The sequence below is a fragment of the Natrix helvetica genome (assembly GCF_964273705.1).
Source record: "Natrix helvetica genome assembly, chromosome: 4".
NCBI lineage: Eukaryota > Metazoa > Chordata > Lepidosauria > Squamata > Natricidae > Natrix > Natrix helvetica.
Genome location: NC_138550.1, coordinates 54,542,860 through 54,564,710, shown reverse-complemented (window position 1 = coordinate 54,564,710; position 21,851 = coordinate 54,542,860). Strand labels below are relative to the sequence as shown.

At 37.9% G+C, this 21,851-nt stretch overlaps 1 protein-coding gene across 1 annotated transcript in view; it reads right to left on the bottom strand.

Annotated features, from left to right (window-relative positions):
* MORC3 (MORC family CW-type zinc finger 3) overlaps positions 1–20,692 on the bottom strand; it is a 38,582-nt gene extending 17,890 nt beyond the window's left edge. The window contains exons 1-8 of the mRNA XM_081950888.1: positions 20,596–20,692; positions 14,788–14,860; positions 10,094–10,226; positions 9,196–9,410; positions 6,506–6,653; positions 3,485–3,635; positions 1,874–2,005; positions 1,094–1,213 (exon numbers count right to left, since the gene is read on the bottom strand). Of these exons, the coding sequence (XP_081807014.1) occupies positions 1,094–1,213; positions 1,874–2,005; positions 3,485–3,635; positions 6,506–6,653; positions 9,196–9,410; positions 10,094–10,226; positions 14,788–14,860; positions 20,596–20,637 (1,014 nt within the window). The 5' untranslated portion in view covers positions 20,638–20,692. The remainder of the gene's footprint in view (positions 1–1,093; positions 1,214–1,873; positions 2,006–3,484; positions 3,636–6,505; positions 6,654–9,195; positions 9,411–10,093; positions 10,227–14,787; positions 14,861–20,595) is intronic.
* Between the last annotated feature and the right edge of the window lie 1,159 nt (positions 20,693–21,851).

The following is a 21,851-nucleotide window of genomic DNA, read 5'->3' as shown; positions in this document are numbered from 1 at the left end:
TTGACCTCAGAGAATTTTCTTATAATGTTTGTATTTTATTCAAGAGAAAATGATTTGCAATAAACCTCATACATCTAGCTACATCTTGGGCCTATATAGGCTCAATTAAAACAGTGATATTGAAAGGTGTACTTGAAAAGATGCCACCACAATGTGAACTAGTAATAAAAAATTCAATTGGCACATGTAATAACTCTATCAGTTTTAACCTCAGAAAACTTGGGAGAGCACCAAGATTTTCAGAATGTGGCTGGAGTGAAAAGAAGCAAAGAAGAATGACATAATTGATAGACCATAGAATATTTAATTTTTATATTTAAATACATATCAGATACTATAAATGTTTTGATTTTTCATTTTGTAATCATTTACTAAATCTAAAATTAACTTCTAAGAGAATGAGTTTCCAGAAATACTCTGTAAGTAGCAAAGAAATTAAAGGAGTAGGTAGTGGCCCTTTAACTCCATTTCATTTGTCCTGTGACTGGTGATTGGAGCTGCTGGCTGGAAGGGGGAAAGCAGAGAGACAAAGAGGAGTAGGTAGTGGCCATTTAACTCCATTTCATTTGAACTTTCCTGTGGCTGGTGATTGGAGCTGTTGGCTGAAAGAGGGGAAGAGAGAGACAAAGAGGCGTAGGTAGTGGCCATTTAACTCCATTTCAGAATTGAGCCCAAAATTTATGTTGATAAGTGAAAAATTTGTTGAGTTTTGCCCCATTTTATGTCTGTTCTTGCCACATTTGTTAAATGATTCACTGCAGTTGTTAAAATATAATCCAGTTGTTAAGTGGATCTGGCTTACCCATTGCTTGTCAGGTTACAAAAAGGGATCACATGACCCCAGGACAGTGCAGCCGTCATAAATATGAACTAGGTGTCAAGCATCCGAATGTACATCACATGACCATGGGGATGCTGCAATGGTCATAAGTGTGAAAAATGGACATATGTCAACTTTTTTCAGTGCCAATGTAACTTTAAATGGTCACTAAGCAAACTATTCCTGTATTTTACATCGTGTTCTAAAAAGTCTTTGTTATATCGATAATTTGAAAATATACATATAAAATCATTTTATATGCATCTGTCTCACCTTTAGTTGATAACCAACTCTTTCATAAGCTTTGATTAACCTGTTTCTATGGTACATCATCATCCCATAATGATCTTTATTTCGGCAGTTGAATCCAAAAGTAATTCGTACTGTTTTGGGCTTATTTGTGCATGTCAAGAAAAATATGTGAATCTAACTTTTCTTAGCTGGAAATGATTAGTCACTTTAAAATGTTTTATAAAATTAGAACTTCATCAGTTTGCAAGCAGTCTTTTTTAAAAAAAATAAAATAAAACTCCTCTTAATAAAAAGCATTGTAAATGAAAAAAAGCTTATTTTACTAGGCAGCTTTAAGATCCTTGAAATTAGAATTATATATAAAATGATTTCATACAATAGCACATTCTACTATTTCTGTTTTTAGACCTCTGGTTTGCTACATTTACTAGATATATAGGAGACCGCTGGGTTCAGAATAAGAAGTTGCTTAAAATTTAGCCAAATGAATTATAGGGGATTGAAGCCATTGTTTTAATCATAAATACACATAAACATAAGTTCTGTTTTTTGAGGAGAATCTTAAAAGTGATTAATTTGGTCATAACCAATAATAAAATTTCACATTAACAATTCAGAATACCATGGGTATTTCAATATATGTTTGAACAAAATCAATATAAACATATAAGATAACATTTCTGATCATTCCAGAAATAATATCATATGGTCTGAAAGTGGGTAGAAAGAGAGACAGAGAGATTTTGCTCTAGACTATCATTTCGTAGTCAACATGCAATAGCCCACAGTCATAAAGGATACAGCCAAAAATTTTGGCTTGTAAACATCGCGTTCTATATAGGCAAGACTTTTGGAAACCAACTGAGTTTGTACTTTTTGTCCTCTTATAATGATCTGCATCCTTGGCTTTAAATATAAAATACTGCAATAAGCCTGAAAAACAAAGGAAAGTGTATAGTTATATCTTCCTCAAGTGCTGAAACCTTAAAAGAAACCAGAGCAATTTACAAAAACCCATTCATAATTATAAAGCTCACAAAACATGTAACTGAAATTCTGCCTAAATCAGGAGTGGCAAATTCCAGGATTGCAAGTCAGATGTGGCCTGCAAGACTTGCCTAGAAACAGCAAAGGATTGGCCCGCGGTGTCTCTGCCCGTGAAAACAGAGCTCGGGGGGCCCTTTCGCATTTGAGCATCCAAGAAGGGACAGGAAAGGAGAAAGGGAAAGAGGAAAGACAAATAAAAAGAAGAAAAGATGGGAAGAGAGCAAGGAAGGAAAAATAAGGAAAGAGGGGAAGGAAGAGGAAAGGATTATAATGAGTGTGTGATGGTCGCAGGAAAGTCCTGCCTTAGCACTTGGCCCCTGGCATGAGTCCCATGTCACAGGTTATGTGCTCCTCATGACAAATACTCTAGGACAGGCATGTCAAACTGGCGGCCTGTGGCTGGATATGGCTTGTGCAAGCCACACCCACCCCGGCTCAACAAGGGCAAAAAGTTTCCCGATACGTCACAATACATTCCACTGTGCAATCGGGTTTGACACCCCTGCTCTAGGAGCAAATAAATTAATTTACATATACAATTGTCAGACAATTTAAAATCCATTCAGTCATAAAGTGGAACAGGACTATACTTGTAATCCACTATCATCTAAAATACAGTTATAAAAATGTAATTAAGAATGTAAGAATAGAGACAATAATTAATAATTAAATGTTCATCTATATATGTGGATTAAAAATTGCTGAATAAAAATGAGATAGTTATTCTGATAATATGAAAGGCACAGAAATCAAATTGTCAGTTCTTCAAATCACCAGCAACAGAAAGTCATCTAGGAATAATGGCGGCTTACTATAGTAGTAACACTTAAGACTTATATATTGCTTCACAGTGCTTTACAACCCTCTCTAATCTATTTACACCTTCAGCCTATTACCCACAACAATCTGGGTCCTCATTTTACTGACCTCAGAAAGATGAAAGGCTGAGTCAACCTTGAACCGGTGAGGATTGAACTCCTGGCAGTCAATAGAATTAGTCTGCAATACTGCATTCTAACCACTGGTTGTATTATTATACTACTTACATCAGTTTTTGTTTTACCTGTTCATATTGCATTTTAAATAACTTTAGAAATTTTATTAGCAACAATTATGAAACAGAATAATTGTATTATTTTATAGAAATAATTTTGCTTTGGATTAAAAAAAAGAGATTAGATACATTATGCAAAGTTTTTATCTTATTTTTATTTCCTTCTTGAAAGAATCCTTCTGTTAAAAGAATGTCAATTAGATTCCACCTAAAAGCCAAATATTTTATACAGCCAATTACCAAGAAGTAAGAAATATACTGTGGAATATTGCACTGCAAGATATAGTTTAAAATATGAATAATATACCTACTCGTAATGAATAATCACTTTCAGGAACGTTCTGGTCTTGCCTCTCTTGTTTTTTATAGCCTCTTTTTCCTGTTACTTCATCCAAATCTGCAGGAATTCTAATATCATACTTATCTGTATTAAAGTCAAATTCCGTTTGTTCATTTTTCTCTCTGTGGAAGCAAATGCAAAACAACTGAACATAAGCAAGAATTACTTGCTTATATAGAATACTAATCCTTAAAAAACAAAATCGTTACAATTACTAACTATACACAATTCAATACCTTCACATGGAAATCTTGACAAAATCCCCAATAAAGTAATTATGTATTAGCTATATGCAGAAAATATGGGAAGTCATTTCTGCATAGTAGTTGTAGGGGTTCTGATCAAACAGAATTCAGAACGAAAGTAATTTATCTTCTATCCACAGGGATTACTTGAAATAAGTCTTTGCTTCATTTCTTTTTCATTCTATAACTACAAAAATAAGGTGGTGGTATATGCTATGCTGCCATTTAGACAACTTAGAGAAAATGTGGTCAAAAAGGTGATTATTTGTAAAGAATAAGGTAAAGGTTCCCCTCGCACATGCGTGCTAGTTGTTCCCGACTCTCCGTTTTAAAGCTGAAGAGCCAGTGCTATCCAAAGACGTCTCCGGGTTCATGTGGCCAGCATGACTAAACACCGAAGGCCCCAGAACGCTGTTACCTTCTCACCAAAAGTGGTCCCTAATTTTCTACTTGCATTTTTTATGTGCTTTCGAACTGCTAGGTTGGCAGAAGCTGGTACAAGTAATGGGAGCTCACTCCGTTATGTGGCGCTAGGGATTCGAACCGCCAAACTACTGACCTTTCTGATCAACAAGCTCAGCGTCTTAACCACTAAGCTACCACATCCCTTGTAAAGAATATAAACATAAAGAATAAAGGCAACAGTTTAAGCATGATTTAATGGCTCCTGAAACCCAACAAAGATGACAAGACCATTAATTTAAAAATAAGCCAAGAACTAGTAGCAAAAATTACACTCCATTAACTATTGAAATGAAGCTCATCTCTCTTAATGCACAATGACAATGAACATTTAATGGTAATTTTCAGCAAACAATTAAAGCTAGATTGTTTTTGCATTAAGCATAGTAGAGCAAGTAAACTCAACATCAACTAATATGTGTATAGTACATGCACCCAAAATTTCATCAATATGACAATAAATTGAAAACCCTGTCAGCAATACCAGTGTAATTATTATAGTGCACAGCAGTCTTTGCATGGGCTAATGCTGTAAAAGCAAGCATAATCTGAGGGACTGTCACTTGCCAGTCTCATCTACTTGACCCATCAGAGCGGGGAGGCAGGTAATGTTGCGGGTCCTAGCCCCGAGGGAGATGCACCTCTTGGAACCCAGAAGAAGGGCCTTCTCCATGGTGGCTCCCTTTCTCTAGAACATCATTCCCCCAGATATTAGAATGGCCCCCACTCTAATACTCTTCGGGAAGGCACTGAAAACCTGGTTCTGACAGCAGGCCTGGGGAATCCTGAGTGGGATGGAACCCATTAAATGACTCGTATGATCTGCTGTCGCCGGGGCAGGGGGTGATTTCTTTATATTGTATTATATTAATTTATTTGATTCTTTTTGTTAGTTTTTATTGTTTTAAATGTGGTCTTTTATTCTGTAAGCCGCCTTGAGTCACCCTTGGTGAAAGGCAGAAATATAAATTCAATAAATAAATAAATAATGCAGAGGTATTAACAGCAACTATAATTTTATTATAGCAAGGGAAGTCCCCTATTGAACAATCTCATCTCATGGCCTGTTAAAATTCTTAGCTAAAAGGGCACTGCATAATTTTGGATGGAAGTCCTTGAGTGCAGTGTGTAGAAAGGCTGTTGTAAGCTTAGCAGTCCATATCCCAGATCTTATTTACAATATCTTTAGCTACCTATGTCAAAGCAGCAGAATCAATCTAGACCAGTGGTCTCCAACCTTTGTGGCTTGGCAGCCCTGCGGGAGGGGAAGAGGAACCGAGCCACGTAATTGGTAGACCGTTGCGCATGCACACCTCAACTTGCGCAAGTTGAGCTGTGTGCAGGCACATGCGTTGGCCCACTTCTTGCGGGGCCCACTTCTGAATAGGCCACAGCCTGGTAGTGGCCCACAGTCCTGTTCTAGTTGTATAATTCAACTAGAGGGCATGTATTGAACTTCTCACTTGCTTATAAAAATGCAGCAAGTGTTCTACATTATAAAAAAAATTAATAAGTTATATTATGCACTGCAGAGAAATATAAATGAAGTAAAATACAATATGGACCTAAACAGCAAAACAAAATTAAAAAGTAGATCAGAAAATCCCCCAAATATCAACGTTTGCAATATAAAGACAGCTATATTTCTTGGGGGTACAATTGCTTCTCAGACTTTTCCTGTTTTCTGGAGCACTTCTCAACACAAGTGTTTTCTCTCCATGCATTTGCATACAGACATAGCATCCAGTCTGAGCCAGATGTTTTAGTGGCTGAAATCCAGCAGCAACTATACATCTACCTGAATATATAATTAAATAACTGCTTCTTTCTCACATAGTTCCTGATGATACAGTTGAAATCTATTGAAATCCTACTTTATGTTGGAGGCAAAAACAAAAACTAAGCCAATTACCATTTGCAAAAGAATAACCATGGCACTTGAGACTTCTCATAACTTGAAAAAATGTTTCCTAAAGCAGGCCATTTTGTTTGAAGTTCAGAACAAATCTTGAGTGTTTTGTTTTGAGGCTAGGATAAAAAGTCAACTCATGGCTTTTTTTAATCCAACTTTGAAACAATGTCGAAGTTTTAAATTCTGAATGTTTTAAACTCAGATCCCAGAGTTCTTTAATATTCTTTTACCTAAAGTATTTTTGAGAAAAATCTGAGTACAATCCATTCCCACATTAATTTATCATGTAAATATAAACTCAGCCTTATTTTATATAGTATTAACAAATTAATGTATATAACATTGCATTATCAACATCAAATTTTCCTCTTACTTTCTAAGGTTCCAAATAATAATCCGCGTCCCTTTTTTTCCTATAACTGCATCAAGTTCTGCAAGCAGCTCCTCTTCAGTAGAAAACAAGGAATGGGCCAGAATAGCCTCCAAACTGGCTGTTGATTCTTCTGGTTTCATCACTTTCCGTAAAATATGTTAAGGATGTAGTAGATATCAATTTTGTAAAATTTGTCTATTATAATCTTCTGAATCACTCCTGAATTTAAAAAAAGCTATTGATGGGCATTTCCTGCAGTTTTAAAAACCTCAAATATCAAAATGATTCAGTAAACAGCCCATCCAAAGACTAAGACAACCCCCGCCCAGACAGACAGGCAAGACGCCAGAATATAAGACAGCAAACAGCACTCCTTTGTAGGTAAAAGAATTGTTATCTTTTTTAGTCAAACTATTTTACCTACAAATTAGATCATATAGCACTGAGCTCACTAGTATATAGTGAATTTTGAGACAAAAAGTGAATGTCAAATCTGAAATCTAATGTTATATGGATGAGAAAGTACTACCTCCTTGACACAGCCCTCTCTATTATATTTTGTGTCCTGTCTTCTGAAAATGAAGATATAGGTTGAATATGTATAAATATCATGCTTGCTGGCAGAATCTATCTACGTACCATTCAACCCTTTTGTGATAAAGATTACAATATCTATACTTTTGAAGTCTATGTCTTATTTCACAAAAATAACTTTTAAGGTTGTACCCTGAAATATGCGGATGCTTTCCTGGATCTTCTGAATTGTCTATGAAATAGCTCTAGAACTGTTCCCGAGCCTTGCTGGTTTAGTAAAATAAAACTATTGTTAGAAAAATTAACTACACCAGAAGCTACAGGAGCTGTTGCTACTGGATATGCATGACAAAAATCAATATATGAAGTACTGCCTCTGGGTCTTGCAACTCTTATTTTTATTACCTATGTTAGGCAAATAGGCAGACTAAAACTTTCAGATTTGGGATTTTCCTTTCCCATTCCTTTTTTAATCTGCATTTTGGAAAGGGAACAAGTATCTTTGGCTAACAGATTGCTCATTAATATGAGCAAAGGAGTCGGGAAAGGAGTTTTCCATTGTCACTGGATTGCCGGTAGGGTAAGGTACAGAATTAGAAATCACTCTCCAAAAAACATTATAAAGAGAAGGCGAAAGAAGAATCTGCAAAAGAAATTAAGTTTTTGTTGCCTCTCAAAACAGTTTTGGCTTATCTTGTTTTTCATGATGTACAGATGTCTTCATGCCAAGATATTATGGACAATTTAGTTGTTATATTTGTATGAGTAAATATGCATGAAGAGACATGCTTAAAATTTGCTATTTTTAAGCCTCCAAAGAGTGTTAGGAATCATTTGGAGCTATGTTTGTGAGATATCCATTATAAATAAAAAACCTTGTTATGAAATATAGCATTGGGATACACAGAAAACTATCATTTAAATTATGAGTATAACTTCAGCTTTTCTATTCTTTGGAATAAAATAAGCACATCTTCTATTTTTACAAGAACTCTGTGGGACAATAATTCATGGCAATATATATATGTTGAAGATGAAATTTAACTCTTTACTCCCTTTCTTAGACCTAATACTTAGCATTTTAATTAGAATTTGTTCTGACATAAAATACATATACACTCATGACCATACATTTTTCTTTCCCTCCAAAGAACTGTGGGAAATAATCAAACGTAGAGATAAATATACAAACACCTGCTCTTGAGCTGGGCTCAAACTTTGGTTCAGGCTAAATAGCTTTGATATTAAAGGCCCCGAACCTTGGTCAAGGCTATAGTTCCTCCTTCTGCCGGGAGATGACATATGGTATTTTTATCTGTAGCAGTGCAGACTGACCCAGACGGGTGTATCCTGTTGTTCACTTCTGCTTTTCACCCCAAATGCAATAGATAGAATTTGATAAGGTCTGCACAATTCTTGAGATGCGTGTAACTCCCTTTTCTTTCATTAACTGTAATTAAATATCTGTATGAGGCATTTTCCAGTTCCTCTTAGGACCATATAGGTCAAATGTAACACCCAGTTAATGTATACGTAATTTGAAGTATAAGAACCTGCTTTTGTAAACCCCTTGGGGTTCAAACAATTTGCTCTGTACTGGCTGTTTGGACCTATGCATAATAAATTCTTTCCTGCATTGAAGTGCTCAGCCTAGTCCCTTCTTTTCTACAACACTCTCTATTCATGTAAGTAACCTCCAGTTGAATGTGTGCCTCTCCACATCAAAATCGGAGGAATTTATGAGTTGTTACAGAATAAACTGAACATTTCCCTAAATGCACCTATGCTTTCTTAGCTACCTACACTATGTCACTGACCTTTTATTGATGCAATCATTAGTATTCAGTATATTAAAAAGCCAGATTAGGACTAATAACTACACTGAAATTGTGCATTGACTTTATAGTGATTTGGGCATTAATACATCCAAGCCAAAAGACAGAATCATCAGCATGAAGGCAATCCTTCTCAAAGTTCAATGAATAATAGATGTGAAATTTCTTGAGCAAACTCAATTTTTGAATGACTATCTATATACATTTTACATAACACAATGCAGCATTTTTAGTTAAAGAATTTGTAAAAAAAGTATATATGCCTGGATATATGCACATTTTAATCATCAATTTCCTTTAAAAAAAACCATGAAAGGATATTGTTCTTGTTGAAAGATATTATGGGAACAATTACATGTTCTGCCTTTGTAATTTCCAAGAATGTCTGTGATAATAGGCCCACACTCATGACATCTCCATTCTTAGTGAAAACAATTGCATCTTTTCCCAGCCGCATAGATCCTGATTTAAATCCATTTCCATACAATCCAACAGGAACGTGGCCATTCAGTGTAACTTTGTCACTGAAGCCAAAACTGAAATGGTTTTGGAAAAATGAAAAGAATGTTAATGTTACATTGCTCATATAAGAACTGAATGTCCAAGTGAATATTCTTCTTTTAACCTGAAATACAATACAACTTCAATCCTGGTTAGCAGCTACATTTAGAAGAACCTGTTGGTATAATTGATGTCTTAACAATATTGCTATAGCACATTATAAATTATACAATCTTAAAATGATTATATAATAGGTCCATACTGTAGGTCCATACTGTATATTGTATTTATACCAAAGACTCAAAATATAGCAGGATAAAGCTACACATCTTGTTTAGATGGTTATCTGTCCCCTTCCTCTAATTTTAAAGGTTGAGTATGTTCTATAGCCAATAGGCCTAGCATCTTTAAGTTGCTAAGCCATGGCAACACTTTTGCAGTATCCTGGGGTCATGTGATCACCTTTTGCGACCTTTTGACAAGCAAAGTCAGTGGGGAAGCCAGGTTCACTTAATAACTGTGGTCACTAAACCAATGCAGTGGTTCACTTAACAACTGTGGTAAGAAAGTCCGTACAATAGGGCGAAACTCACTTGTCTTGCTTAGCAACAGAAATTTTGGATTCAATTGTGGTCGTAAGTTGAGGACTAACTGTATCTAATCATATTTTTAAATTCTAAGATGTGTTCAGCATGGATAGGAAGTAAACCTTGCTTACCTTAACATCTTATGCAATTTATCTGCATTCATACCATTCCCATTATCCATGAACGTTAAACATACATTCTCATTTATAATTGTTTTGTCAATCCACATCTGTTTAGCATTTACATCAGGGTCATATGCATTATCTAAAAGAAAAATGTATAAGTATTATTAGGACTAGCATGATGATTTACATAATTACTTTCCCTTTCCAGTTGTGTATGCATCAATTTGTTGTAACACAATGTAAACATAAAATACTTTGTGAAAATGAAAAAATATTCTACCACTACAAATAAAAAATTTAATTCTTAGCTTTCTGAGATCATATAGGTGGGGTGTCAACAAGCCACAGCTCTTTCATCCCTCTACTGCGGCTCCCTGTCGTCCTGCCATGACAGAGGAATGAAAGAACTATCACCCTATCGCTGCAGTGGCAATGGCCGGAGCCTTAGTGTGGGAGTGAAGAGCCCCTGTACTTGCCTTTGCATAGCAACAGGATTCCGCTTTCATTGTACATTTGCTATTGTTGCCAGCAAAGAGAGCTGGGAGAGAATGGCAGAGATGGCTCTTGTGGGGTGGGGCCCATCCCATAAGTCTGGCTTTCCTCCTCCCTTGTCAGCGGGGTCAAGAGAAAGAAGGAGTCAGCGGGGAGAAGTGCTCCCCTCCCCCGGCTGAGCACTGAGCACAAAAGCCCAGTGGGAGGGGGGAGGCTGGCCTGGAAGAAGCACCCCCATTAGCAAGTCAGACGGTGGTGAGGCCTGACCTGGCACTTAAAGCAGGAAACTGTTTGGCAAACTGCCACCTTTGAAATGTGCCGTGCCTTTGAGGAAGCCGGGCAGTGATGGCTGGGGCCGGGGGAAAGGCATTAGGGCTGCTCCCCCCCACAGCAAGCCGGGCCCGCTGGAGCATTTCCAGCATGTGCTCCTCTGTCCCAAAGTGGGATTGAGTCAGGGGTAAGGAAGAGAGCAGGGGGAAGGGTAGGGGGACTTCTAGGAGGAGAAGCCCGACTGGCTTTCCTTTTGGTGTGGGGCGGCGGAAGACCCAATAAAAATCCAATTTCCTCCAATAAATGTGGAAAATAAAGGGCTGGGGGTCCAAAGTCCAAAAAGGGAGGTTGGGTTTGTTCATTAGAGGATCGAAGAGGAAATCAAAATTTGGGCGGGAGGCTATTCAGAGAGAGAACTGGCTAGGTCTTCCCTCCCTCTTAGAAGTGGAATAGAAATAGGTGTGTGTGTTAAATAACAGCCTGAGATAGCTTCAGCCACAAACAACAGCTGCTGTTATTTTTGCTGAGAGCTTCTAAGCTACACCGCATTCTTTAATAAATACTAAAAATAATGAACCATAATATACAGGATTAAAGGAAGGAAGGTGAAATCAGAGGAGGGGGGAAGGAAGGAAGGAAGGAAGAAGGAAGGCAAAAAAATAATGATGTGATGGCACTCCAGAGGCTACTGCACTACATTTTATTTTTTATTTTATTTTTATAAAAAAGTTTTTTTTTTATTTTTAGACAAACATAAAACATACAGACATAAACACACACAAAATAAAAATCCTTCCCCAATTACTTACTGTGTGTCGATTGGTTGCAAAACGTTTATGCTTTCTCACAATAGTCTTCACTTGCAATTTACATAAAAATCATATCATTCTAATATATATGTATACAATTGTTATGGTTATTAAACATTCATTTGACTATGGCTATTATTACATCCTTTTTATGTAAAATATTCTAAATTTAAGATAAATTTATATTATGGCATTTACATCATCCTGAATTCATCCAATAGTATTACATCTTATCTTTATATTCTATTCTATATAGAATTATTTATCTTTTATAACAAAGCTTTCAAACATCCTCTCAATAGTCCTCACTTACAATTCACATAAAATTTCGTATTATCAATCTAGTATGTCTATACACACACAAACATTATTACCATTATTAATCATTTATTTAGCTATAACTATTATTACTTTATTTTATACATAATACTCTAAATTTAACTAAGTTCAACTTAATTTTTATTCTAACATTTCATTTCTTCATCCCGTAACCTTCCAGTAGTAGTGCAGTCCTATATCTCTTGTCATTTTTGATATTTGTATTCTAATTGTTTTCTTGATAAGTCTTATGTGGACTTCTCTTGGCACCTTGTTGTTCCTTGCATATCTTGTAAAGGCTCGAAACCCTCCATCTGTTCCATCCATCCGCTTGCCTTTGGTTATCACCGGTACTTCTGCCAGAATTTCTCTCATTGTTTCTGCCAAATTTTCTCCCTTTTCTTCTTCCATGTTTTGAGGTTTGAGATAGAGTTCGTTTGTTAGCCTCTCCTTTCAACATTCCATTTCTGTTGTTTCCAACCACGCTCAATTTGCTATCAATACCAACTATTTTTCTTATCACTTTGTTCATATTTTTCTTCAATTTTTTGAACTCTATCTTCAAATTTCATCCTTTTATAAATATTCTCAACTCTTCCCTCTATTTTTTCATGTTCTTCATCCTCTTTTCAATGTTTTTTGTACTTATTTGTACTTTTTGAATTTCAAACATAATCATTTGCGATGTTAATTCTTTTTCTTCTTCATGTTGCGCAATTCTTCCAGGTTATAAACACTGCCACTAAGACATCCAAAGCTTTTTTGTTAAGTTTCAAACAAGTTCACTATAATCTTTCAAGTCAAGGTTTTCTCTTCACTCCAGTCCAGCTATTGATAGTACTCCAGAAGACCACCTGCATAAACAACCTGTACTCTTCCCACTATCTCTTTCAATAAACAAAATCAAGAGCCCTGAAGTATTAGATATGAGTCGAATGTTCAAAGGAAATTAAAAAAAGATGTTTCCAAGCCTCCGGGCTCTAGATGGCAGTGTTGCTTCTTTTTCCTCTGCCTCTATCCCTCTCTTTAAATTCCGAACTTAAGAAAGAAAAAAAAAGTGCTTAAAGCAAACAATCCAGCTGAGTGTTGTAAAAAGAAAAGAAAGAAAATCATAATCCACAAATATGAAAATAAAGGAAAAATAGAAAGAGGGGAAAAAAGAAACCAGTTCAATTTAAAAAGTAAGAGGCATTTGTAAAAGTTCCATCCACAAAAAAACAAAATTAAAAAAAAAGTAAAAGTTTAATTCAGGCTTAATTCATCACTTGCTCTCTTCTGTCTTCAATTTTAATTTTACTCTAAATCTTTTTGGGTGTTCTCTAATAGTAAAAAAATTGTCTCACTATTTCAACACACTCTCTCCTGCTTTCTTCCGTTCAGGGGCTGTCCCAACCTTCTGCAGCTTCAATGGCTGCTTCTGTTTCGCCGGAAAAAAGAGCTTCTCCTGGATCAATCAGGGACTTTGCGATGTCCTGAGATCAGCAGGACATGCCCTTCTCTATCACCGTCTCTACAGGACAGTTTAGGTCCAAAAGGACCGTCCAGCAGCAGAGATATCGACAGCAATCCTGGAACTCCAAGATTGCATGTCGTGCCGTAGCGACGTCAGCCTCGCCCTCTCTACTGCACCACATTTTCATCATTCCTGAGTTGTGCTGTTAAAGAAATCCAGTGCCACCAGGGAGAAGTCAAGTCGTGAAAGAATAAAATTCCTCACATTGAAACTGGTGATAGGTCATAACAGGTGTGCATTCTCCCTGACATAGTTTCTTGTTATGTGTCCTATGATTTAAATTTCAGATAAATGTATTTCTCTGCTGTCCTCTTAATTCAGCGAGGTATGCCAGGGCACTGCCAGGGTTGAAGGGGATCCTTCAGAAGACGCCTCAGGACCAGTTTCATCTCTGTACCCATCAAGCGTTCCATATCCTAGTTTCTCTTCCCCATCCCCATTTGCTCTTCTAGCACACTTTCCTTTCCTTTGATGTAACAGGTAAAAGTCTTTGAACTACCTGAGAGCTCAACGTTAGTTGTACTTGTAATTTCTCCAGAGGGGCTCAATAGTGGAAAGGAGAGAGGGGGGGGAGAGAGAGGGAGACAAGACAGACAGAGACAGAGAAAGAGCAAGACAGACAGACAGTCAGACAGAGGGGCGTGGCAAATCATTTAACAACAGGTTCTCCGCCCTAATGACCGGCTGGGTAGGCGTGGCTGGGAAGGAGGGGTCATGTGACTGAGTGGAAGTGAGTGATGTCAAGTTGACCACGCCCAGCCAGGTTTTGTGGCTCCCTGTGTTTTCTTTTCTGTGAGAAATGGTTCTTTGAGTGTTTAAGGTTGCTGACTCCTGATCTAGGTGGAGAGGGAACTAGAATTCACTAAAACAATGGGAGAAGGCAATGACAAACCACTTATGTATTGTTTCCACAAGTGTCAGGCATGACTGTGTCTATCAAGTCACTACAAATCAAATTAGATTGTAAGACATTTTACCTTTCAACTTTTATGTTCCATCTTAGTTTGCCACTCAGAATTCTTTTGGTTAGATGGGCGGTTATGTAAATTTGTCAAATAAATAAATGTGATATAACCTCCTACTTTAAAACATAAACTCATCTGCTGATATTATGTTCATTAAAAATTCTACTGTATAGTTTAGGTCTGTGGAAATTTACAGCAAATCTACAATATAAAGAATAGCTAGATCGTGACTTCCAAAAATGTCGGAAAACAAATATTATTGAACTACAAACAGAAATGCCTTGTACATAACATAAAAGCTTCAACTGAATAGGTAGAAAACTGTTCACATACCTATAAGTTCAGCCACAGCGCTGAAAGGCCAAGTGTGACTGGTTGAGTTTGTATGCAAAAATTTGGGACACAACTGAAATGAAAAAATATTTAATGGTTAACACAAAACAGTTTATTTAAAACTCTTTATGCAATATAAACTTTACTTGCTCTCAAAGGCTGTAAAGATTTATCTACAAACATTATTGTAGATATTAGCTGTTGTTTGTACTTAACCAGTTTAAAGTTATACAGAAAGTTGAAATACGGTACTTTAATTACTCAAAGCATATTCAGGGTTTTAAAATAATGGCTTATGATTAGCTGTGATGGCTAGCTGGCTTACATTTGTATAACATGAGATGACCCAAAAACGTTTTGTGAAGGAAGAACAAAGACAATATTTTTACACTTTTTTTTCAAATTCTTCTAGAATATTCTTCTTGGTCTTGGATATAAGTTTTAAGGGAACTATTTTTCCTGGAACAATATAGAGCAGTGGTTCTCAACCTTCCTAATGCCGCGACCCTTTAATACAGTTCCTCATGTTGTGGTGACCCCCAATCATAACATTATTTTCGTTGCTACTCTATAACTGTAAGTTTGCTACTGTTATGAATCATAATGTAAATATCTGATATGCAGGATGTATTTTTATTGTTATAAATTGAACATAATTAAAGCATAGTGATTAATCACAAAAACAATGTTATTATACATTGTGACATATTTCTTAATATATCTATATATTAAGAGAATATATATTTCTCTTTCTCTCTCTTTCTGACTCTGTCTCTGTCTCTCTGCCTGTCTCTCTGTGTGTGGCTCTTTGTCTCTCACCCCATCCTCCCCCCTCTGTCTCTCTCTGTCATTCTCTCAGTGTATATCTGTCTCTCTCCTTCCTCCCCCATCTGTCACTGTGTGTGTGTCTCACTCACTCTCTCTGTGTGTGTCTCTCTCTGTCTGTTTCTCCCTCCCTTCCTCCCTCCCCCATCTGTCACTCTGTGTGTGTGTCTGTGTGTGTCTGTCTCTGTGTGCCTCTGTCTGTTTGTCTGTCTCTCCCCTCCCTCCCCCATCTCTGTCACTGTGTGTGTGTGTGTGTGTGTCTGTCTGTCTCTCACTCACACACACAGACACACAGACTATGGTCACCTTTAATCACAGGTTAAAAGGACCTGGCAGCGACGTTTTTCCCTGGGGGGAAAGCTTCAGAGGCTGTAATTTACGGGATGTGCGCACGCCACGTGCCTATGTTTTCAACGGCGTGGAGCCATGGCGAGGCTCTGCGCAGCTGGGGATGACTCCGGAGCCCATACGGGAAAACGAGGAACGTGAGGGGGGCCCCTTCCCCCTGCGGATGGGCTCCGGACCCCACACATCTTTCATTTCCAATTGGGGGGATCCATGCAGAGGACTTCTCCCCCGCCAATTGGAAATGAGGTGGCTGTGAAAGACAAGGCAGCGCTTTGTCAGAGTGAGAACACTTTCCCGCCATTATGAGGTCTCCGAAGCTGTAATTGTATGGGGTATGCACGCGCACCTATGTTTTCTACAGCGTGGAGCCACAGCGACTCTCTGCGCAGCTGGCGATGACTCCGGAGCCCATCCGCGGTGGGTTTCGAGGAACGCGAAGTGGAGTTTAAAGTTTAGAGTTCCAATGGTCTTAGCGACCCCTGTGAAAAGGTCATTCGACCCCCAAAGGGGTCGCGACCCACAGGTTGAGAACCACTGATATAGAGTAACCTTTTACAATATATGGTCATAGCCACTAACTAAAATAATGTAAAGGATTTGATGGAGATTAAAGAAGTAAAAAAGTTGCTAAGAGCCTACATATGATTGCATTGGGATATAACTGATAGAATAAATAAATGGGGGAAAAAGAGCTGCTCGTGGAATGTGATGGCAACATCAAAGGGAAATACTGCAATTCAAAAAGTAAATGTTGAGCATTGTTTTCAAATGAAGAGTGAGTGTCCAATGGTATAAACATAAAAATGGCTGAAATCTCATATGATTTAATTGTCACCTTCAGGTCTCTTGTGAAAGTTCCAATAGTCCGTGAAAGTTAGCAATGTTCCAAGAGCTTAGCATGCACATTTAATATGAATTATAGAATTTTATGAGCACTACCTAGATGGAAGCTGTTATAGGCACTATACTCTCTATATGCAATAAGCATAAATCATAAAAGTGTGATATACAACATAAGGAGTAAATTAAACTTCCAAAGATTATTGCCTCATATCCAATCTTTCATTTCCAATGGGGGGGGAATCCATGCAGAGGACTTCTCCCCCCCATTGGAAACGAGGCCACGCCCACCCCCTGCCCAGCCCGCCCGACGAAGCAGCGGCAGCACCGCATTGCTGAGCGATGGGCAGGGCGGAGGGGGGCGCGGCGCTGCCGCCCTTGCCTCTGGGGCTCTTCTTGCAGGACATGCCAACAATTCCAACAAAAAAATGTACAGGGATAAAAACATTGTGTGGCATAATTTCCTGACACTTTTCGAGGATGGATAGATGGGCAGGAAGCTGCAGGGAGCTATTCTTTCTTTTAAAACATGTTTCTTCTTTTTCACATCCAGAGAAATATTCTGCGTTTTCAATATTTCCTAGGATATTTCATTTTTCTGGGAGAGGGCTGGGTGATAACTTCCTACAACAGGAAAGAATATATTGTTCTAAGAAGCCATAAAATATCCCAGAACTCAAAAACAAACTAATAGAGCATGTTCAATAAACAATTTGCATACATTGTCTGCTCATTTAAATGCACATGTGATGAATGATTTAATGTTTGGAGAAAATAGCAGGAAATATGGAGGTTGGAGAAAATGTAATATCGTAGTATCTCAGCCATTGGGAAAGAGGAGGGATGGGTGGCTGGTGCAAGGACTGGATAAAGATGCTGATTTGAGATAATAAACTTTGGAGAGAACCAAGCTTTGATAGCTTCTCTCCCTGTTTGTTGCAACAGGGAGAAGGTTTTCACTGTGTCTTGGGTGGATATTGCTCAGGTGAGCTTGCCTCTGGTCAGGAAGGAAAGTAGCCAGGAGCACATATTCATATTCTCTATCATAGAATTTAATCATTTAATTCATATTAAAAATGCATCAATTTGTCTCAACAAGATCAAGCAAATCTTCATTTACATTTATTACAAACTTGCCCTCCTTAGTTTTCACAGACAAAATTTTTTATTTTTCTTCATTTCATCTAAATTCATCTTCATTTACTGTTCTTATTCTATATCACACTTGCAATCTTCAGTATCTTATGGTCATTACCAAATGAGCCTATAGATATTACACCAAGGTTTACATATAATGCGTGTTAGTAAGTCAGAGATGTAAATAAGATATCCAGGTGTTCTGTCCCGTGATTCTAATGAATATGCAGACACAGGCTTGGCTGTCTGCCACAACTAATTACAGAGATAAAGCCACCCCTTGGCTGGGAGCCTAGAACGCTATCTTCAAGAAACCAAGATTAGATTTACGGAATGCTTTCTCAACGGCTAGTAAAATGGACTGTTATTTCCTGCAAAGATTCCCCTCCCGTCACTCCACCTATAAATTCTTTGGGAGGTGCCACAACCGTAACCAGGTGTCCCTATTTCCTTCTATGACGTCTTCTCCACAGCTGCTCCCTTCTCCTCTCAGCTCTACATACACACACATCAGGGACAACCTCCCTCTGGTTCCTCCTCACTGCTCCCTGACTCGGATGCCACCTGGTGGCCAACAGGCCTCTCTAGTTCCTGCTCTGACTCCAAACACCCTCCAGAGTCTTCCTCATCCTCCAGAGCAGTCCCATAATGATCATCGCTGTCAGAGTCCACCAACAGCTCAGCTGGCTGCTGCTGAGTCACAACACCAGGTATCAAATACAAGTTGTCCTCAACTTACGACCAAAATTGAGCCCAAAATTTCTGTTGCTGAAACATTTGTTACATGAGCTTTGCTCCATTTTACGACCTTTTTTGCCACAGTTGTTAAGTGAATCTGGCTTCCCCATTGGCCTTGCTTGTCTGAAGGTGATCATAAGACCCAGGGACACTGCAACCCTCATAAGTATGATCAGTTGCCATATATCTGAATTTTGATCACATGAACATGGAGATGTTGGAATGGCCATAAGTATGAAAAACAGTCATAAATCACTTTTTTCGGTGCCATTGTAACTTCAGCCACTAAATAAACTGTTCTAAGTTGAGGACTTCCTGTATCTTGCAACTATCTCCACAAAATACTGTGGCTAGCTCAGTATTCAAGCAAACTATATATATATATATATATATATATATATATAGATAGATAGATAGATAGATAGATAGATAGATAGATAGATAGATAGATAGATAGGGAGGGAGGGAGGGAGGGAGGGAGGGAGAGAGAGAGAGAGAGAGAGAGAGAGAGAGAGAGAGAGAGAGAGAGAGAGAGAGAGAGAGAGAGAGAGAGAGAGAGAGAGAGTATACTTAAGATTCATGCTTATTTTCCCACGCAATTAATAGTGCCATTGTTTTTATCTCATTATTGTGGGTTTTACACTCTTACACTGTGAACTATTTGGTTATTATTGTTTTATCACTTACACTTTTGCTGCTTTATCACAAATGAAACTTACTGGTTTCTGTATGATTTTGATTCAAAATCCTTCTCTGTCACATGGCATTTTAAATAAACATTTCTGAGGCAAAAATCTTACAGAAATTAAAATTAAAAAGAACATGGCAGGGAAAGATTATTGCCTCGAAACTGCAACAAGTCACTATCAGATTCCAAACGCTGTACTAATGGATTGATAAGGCAGCTGCACGTGTTTATACCAAAAACTGCAATCCTGGTATTATTTAACAAACACAACCACTCGATCATGTGGTTGTAGACTCCGCCTCACTTTTTATAGAGAAACGAAAGCATCTTCAATATCCAAATACGTTACTTCCTTGGGAATCTCATTTTTTGTCTTCATACCATCACATTTCCCACGAGAAAGAGTACTAATTGTTATGCGATTGCAGGTAAAATCCTAATATAATCATCTAACCTCCGTCTCCCAATAAAACTCCTGTACATTTAAAGATCTGAACAGAAAATACTATTTCAGTTTCAGGCACTTTATCCTCTTTTCGATCTACAAAGAAATAATCCAAGTCGACCTTATCTGCTCTTTTAACACAATTCTTAAAGCTATGTAAATTTAAGCCATTGGCAATGAAGCTCCCAAAGGGTATCGTTTCCAAAAGGCAACCGGATTTTCTTGGTTTTGTTTTTCTTTGAAAACGTTTCGCTTCTCATCCAAAAAAAGCTTTTTCAGTTCAGATGAGAAGCGAAATGTGTTTTTTTTTGTAAATCAATTCCAGTAGCCTTTTTGGAAAAAGCACCTCTGGGATAACCTTGACCTGGATGATTTGAGAATCTCCATAGACTTTTAAGAATCAAAACATTTTCAGCGATGCGGCTCTCCGGGACTAAAACAGAAAACCAAATACGACTTCACTGCAAAAACCTATTAACAGGAAACCAATATCATCAAGCAACCCCTCTTCCACTTTTCAACGTAGCCAGATCCGTAACACGAACGAGAAAACCAAAGAAAAGAAAGCGGGATTCGAGACTGGAGAAGAAACCTTCCTTTCACCCCACCCACAATTCGAGGAAGGAAAAAAAAAGGTTGCAATTCATAACTAAATTGCAAGTCTTTTGCTTGCCAAGGCAGGCAGGGTCAAAAGGAAACCCTCCCCCGCCTCCCGCTTTGCTTCCCCTTCTTTCCCCTGGCCAAAAAAAAAAAAAGCGCCACAACCAAATTATATTCCATCTCTCACCGCACTAAGAAGAATCCCACTCTGGTTCTGCACCGCCGCCATTTTGACTCCACTACAAAAGCCGCAGCCAACCTAAAGCTTCCTCTTTCTTAAATACAATGTACTTCCGGGGCGGGGCTTGGAAAAGGGAAATGTTATGTTTTTTTTCCCTTCGCTTTCTTTCTCTGTGTTGTGAGCGGCAGCGTGGAGATTTGGGGGGTGTTTCTTCTTCCAAATTACCCTCCTGTAGGATGCATCGGCTGTCGAGTCTTTTCATATCTAGTATTTGCATTTCCCTATGTACCTGTGCTGCTTTCTCTCCTGTCACCCAAGGAAGCGCTTCATTCGCTAAATAATCTATTGCTCGATAATGAACTATCGCCCAAAAGCTTTTCCATAAGAAATCTGATGAGACGCAGTCTTGCGCGCGGTCTTCTCATTCAGTAAAGCGAAAAGAAACATTAATTGCAGAATGAGACTTGGAACTGGCCTTAAGTGCACGGCCATCTAGTGGTTGTCAAGAATCCCAAAAGCATCTTACAAATACTAGCAGTGAGCCGAACTTTCAAGCTTAGAATCTGGCAAAAAATGATCGGAAAATTGATACAAATAGAGAATGTTACGTCCTGAACTTTCCAGATTCAGAACATAAGCTATGGACGTGACCTACCAATCGAATATAGAAAGTTTTGGTCATTTGACTATTTAAACTTCTAACTGACAAAAGTTGCTGAAAATATTACTATTTGTTTTCTTAAGGGCTTCATAGAAGGATTATGTGTTGTACATATATACTGACGAGTGCTAATTCAAATCAAATGGAAGAATGCATTAAAAGAAATCTTCAAACCAGGAGCAGTAACTTCTAGTATGCTTCCAGTCCTCTTCAATTAAAATGGAGGAAATCAACCTAAATGAAAAACATAAGCAATTTCAAGCAAATGTACAGGAATTCTGTACATTTGAATATCTCTGTATCCCTTTTCTCTGAAGATCTTGGAATTGTGGCTAGGCTTTTAATTAAAACAAAGTGACAATCACTGTTGTGGAGGGGGTGAATGAGAAATGGTGAGAAGGGAAAAATAATTACATTAGATGTTGGTGGGTTGGCTGCTAAAGCAAGGTCATGGCAAACACTTGAAAATAAATCAGAAAAATTGTAATTGGGGAGGGCGGTCTGTCAAGAACAAAGAACGCTTATCAACAAGAAATATGCATGTGTAAAGCTTCCAGCAATTATGGGTATCTAGAAAGCTGATAAAAAGTGACAAGAATTA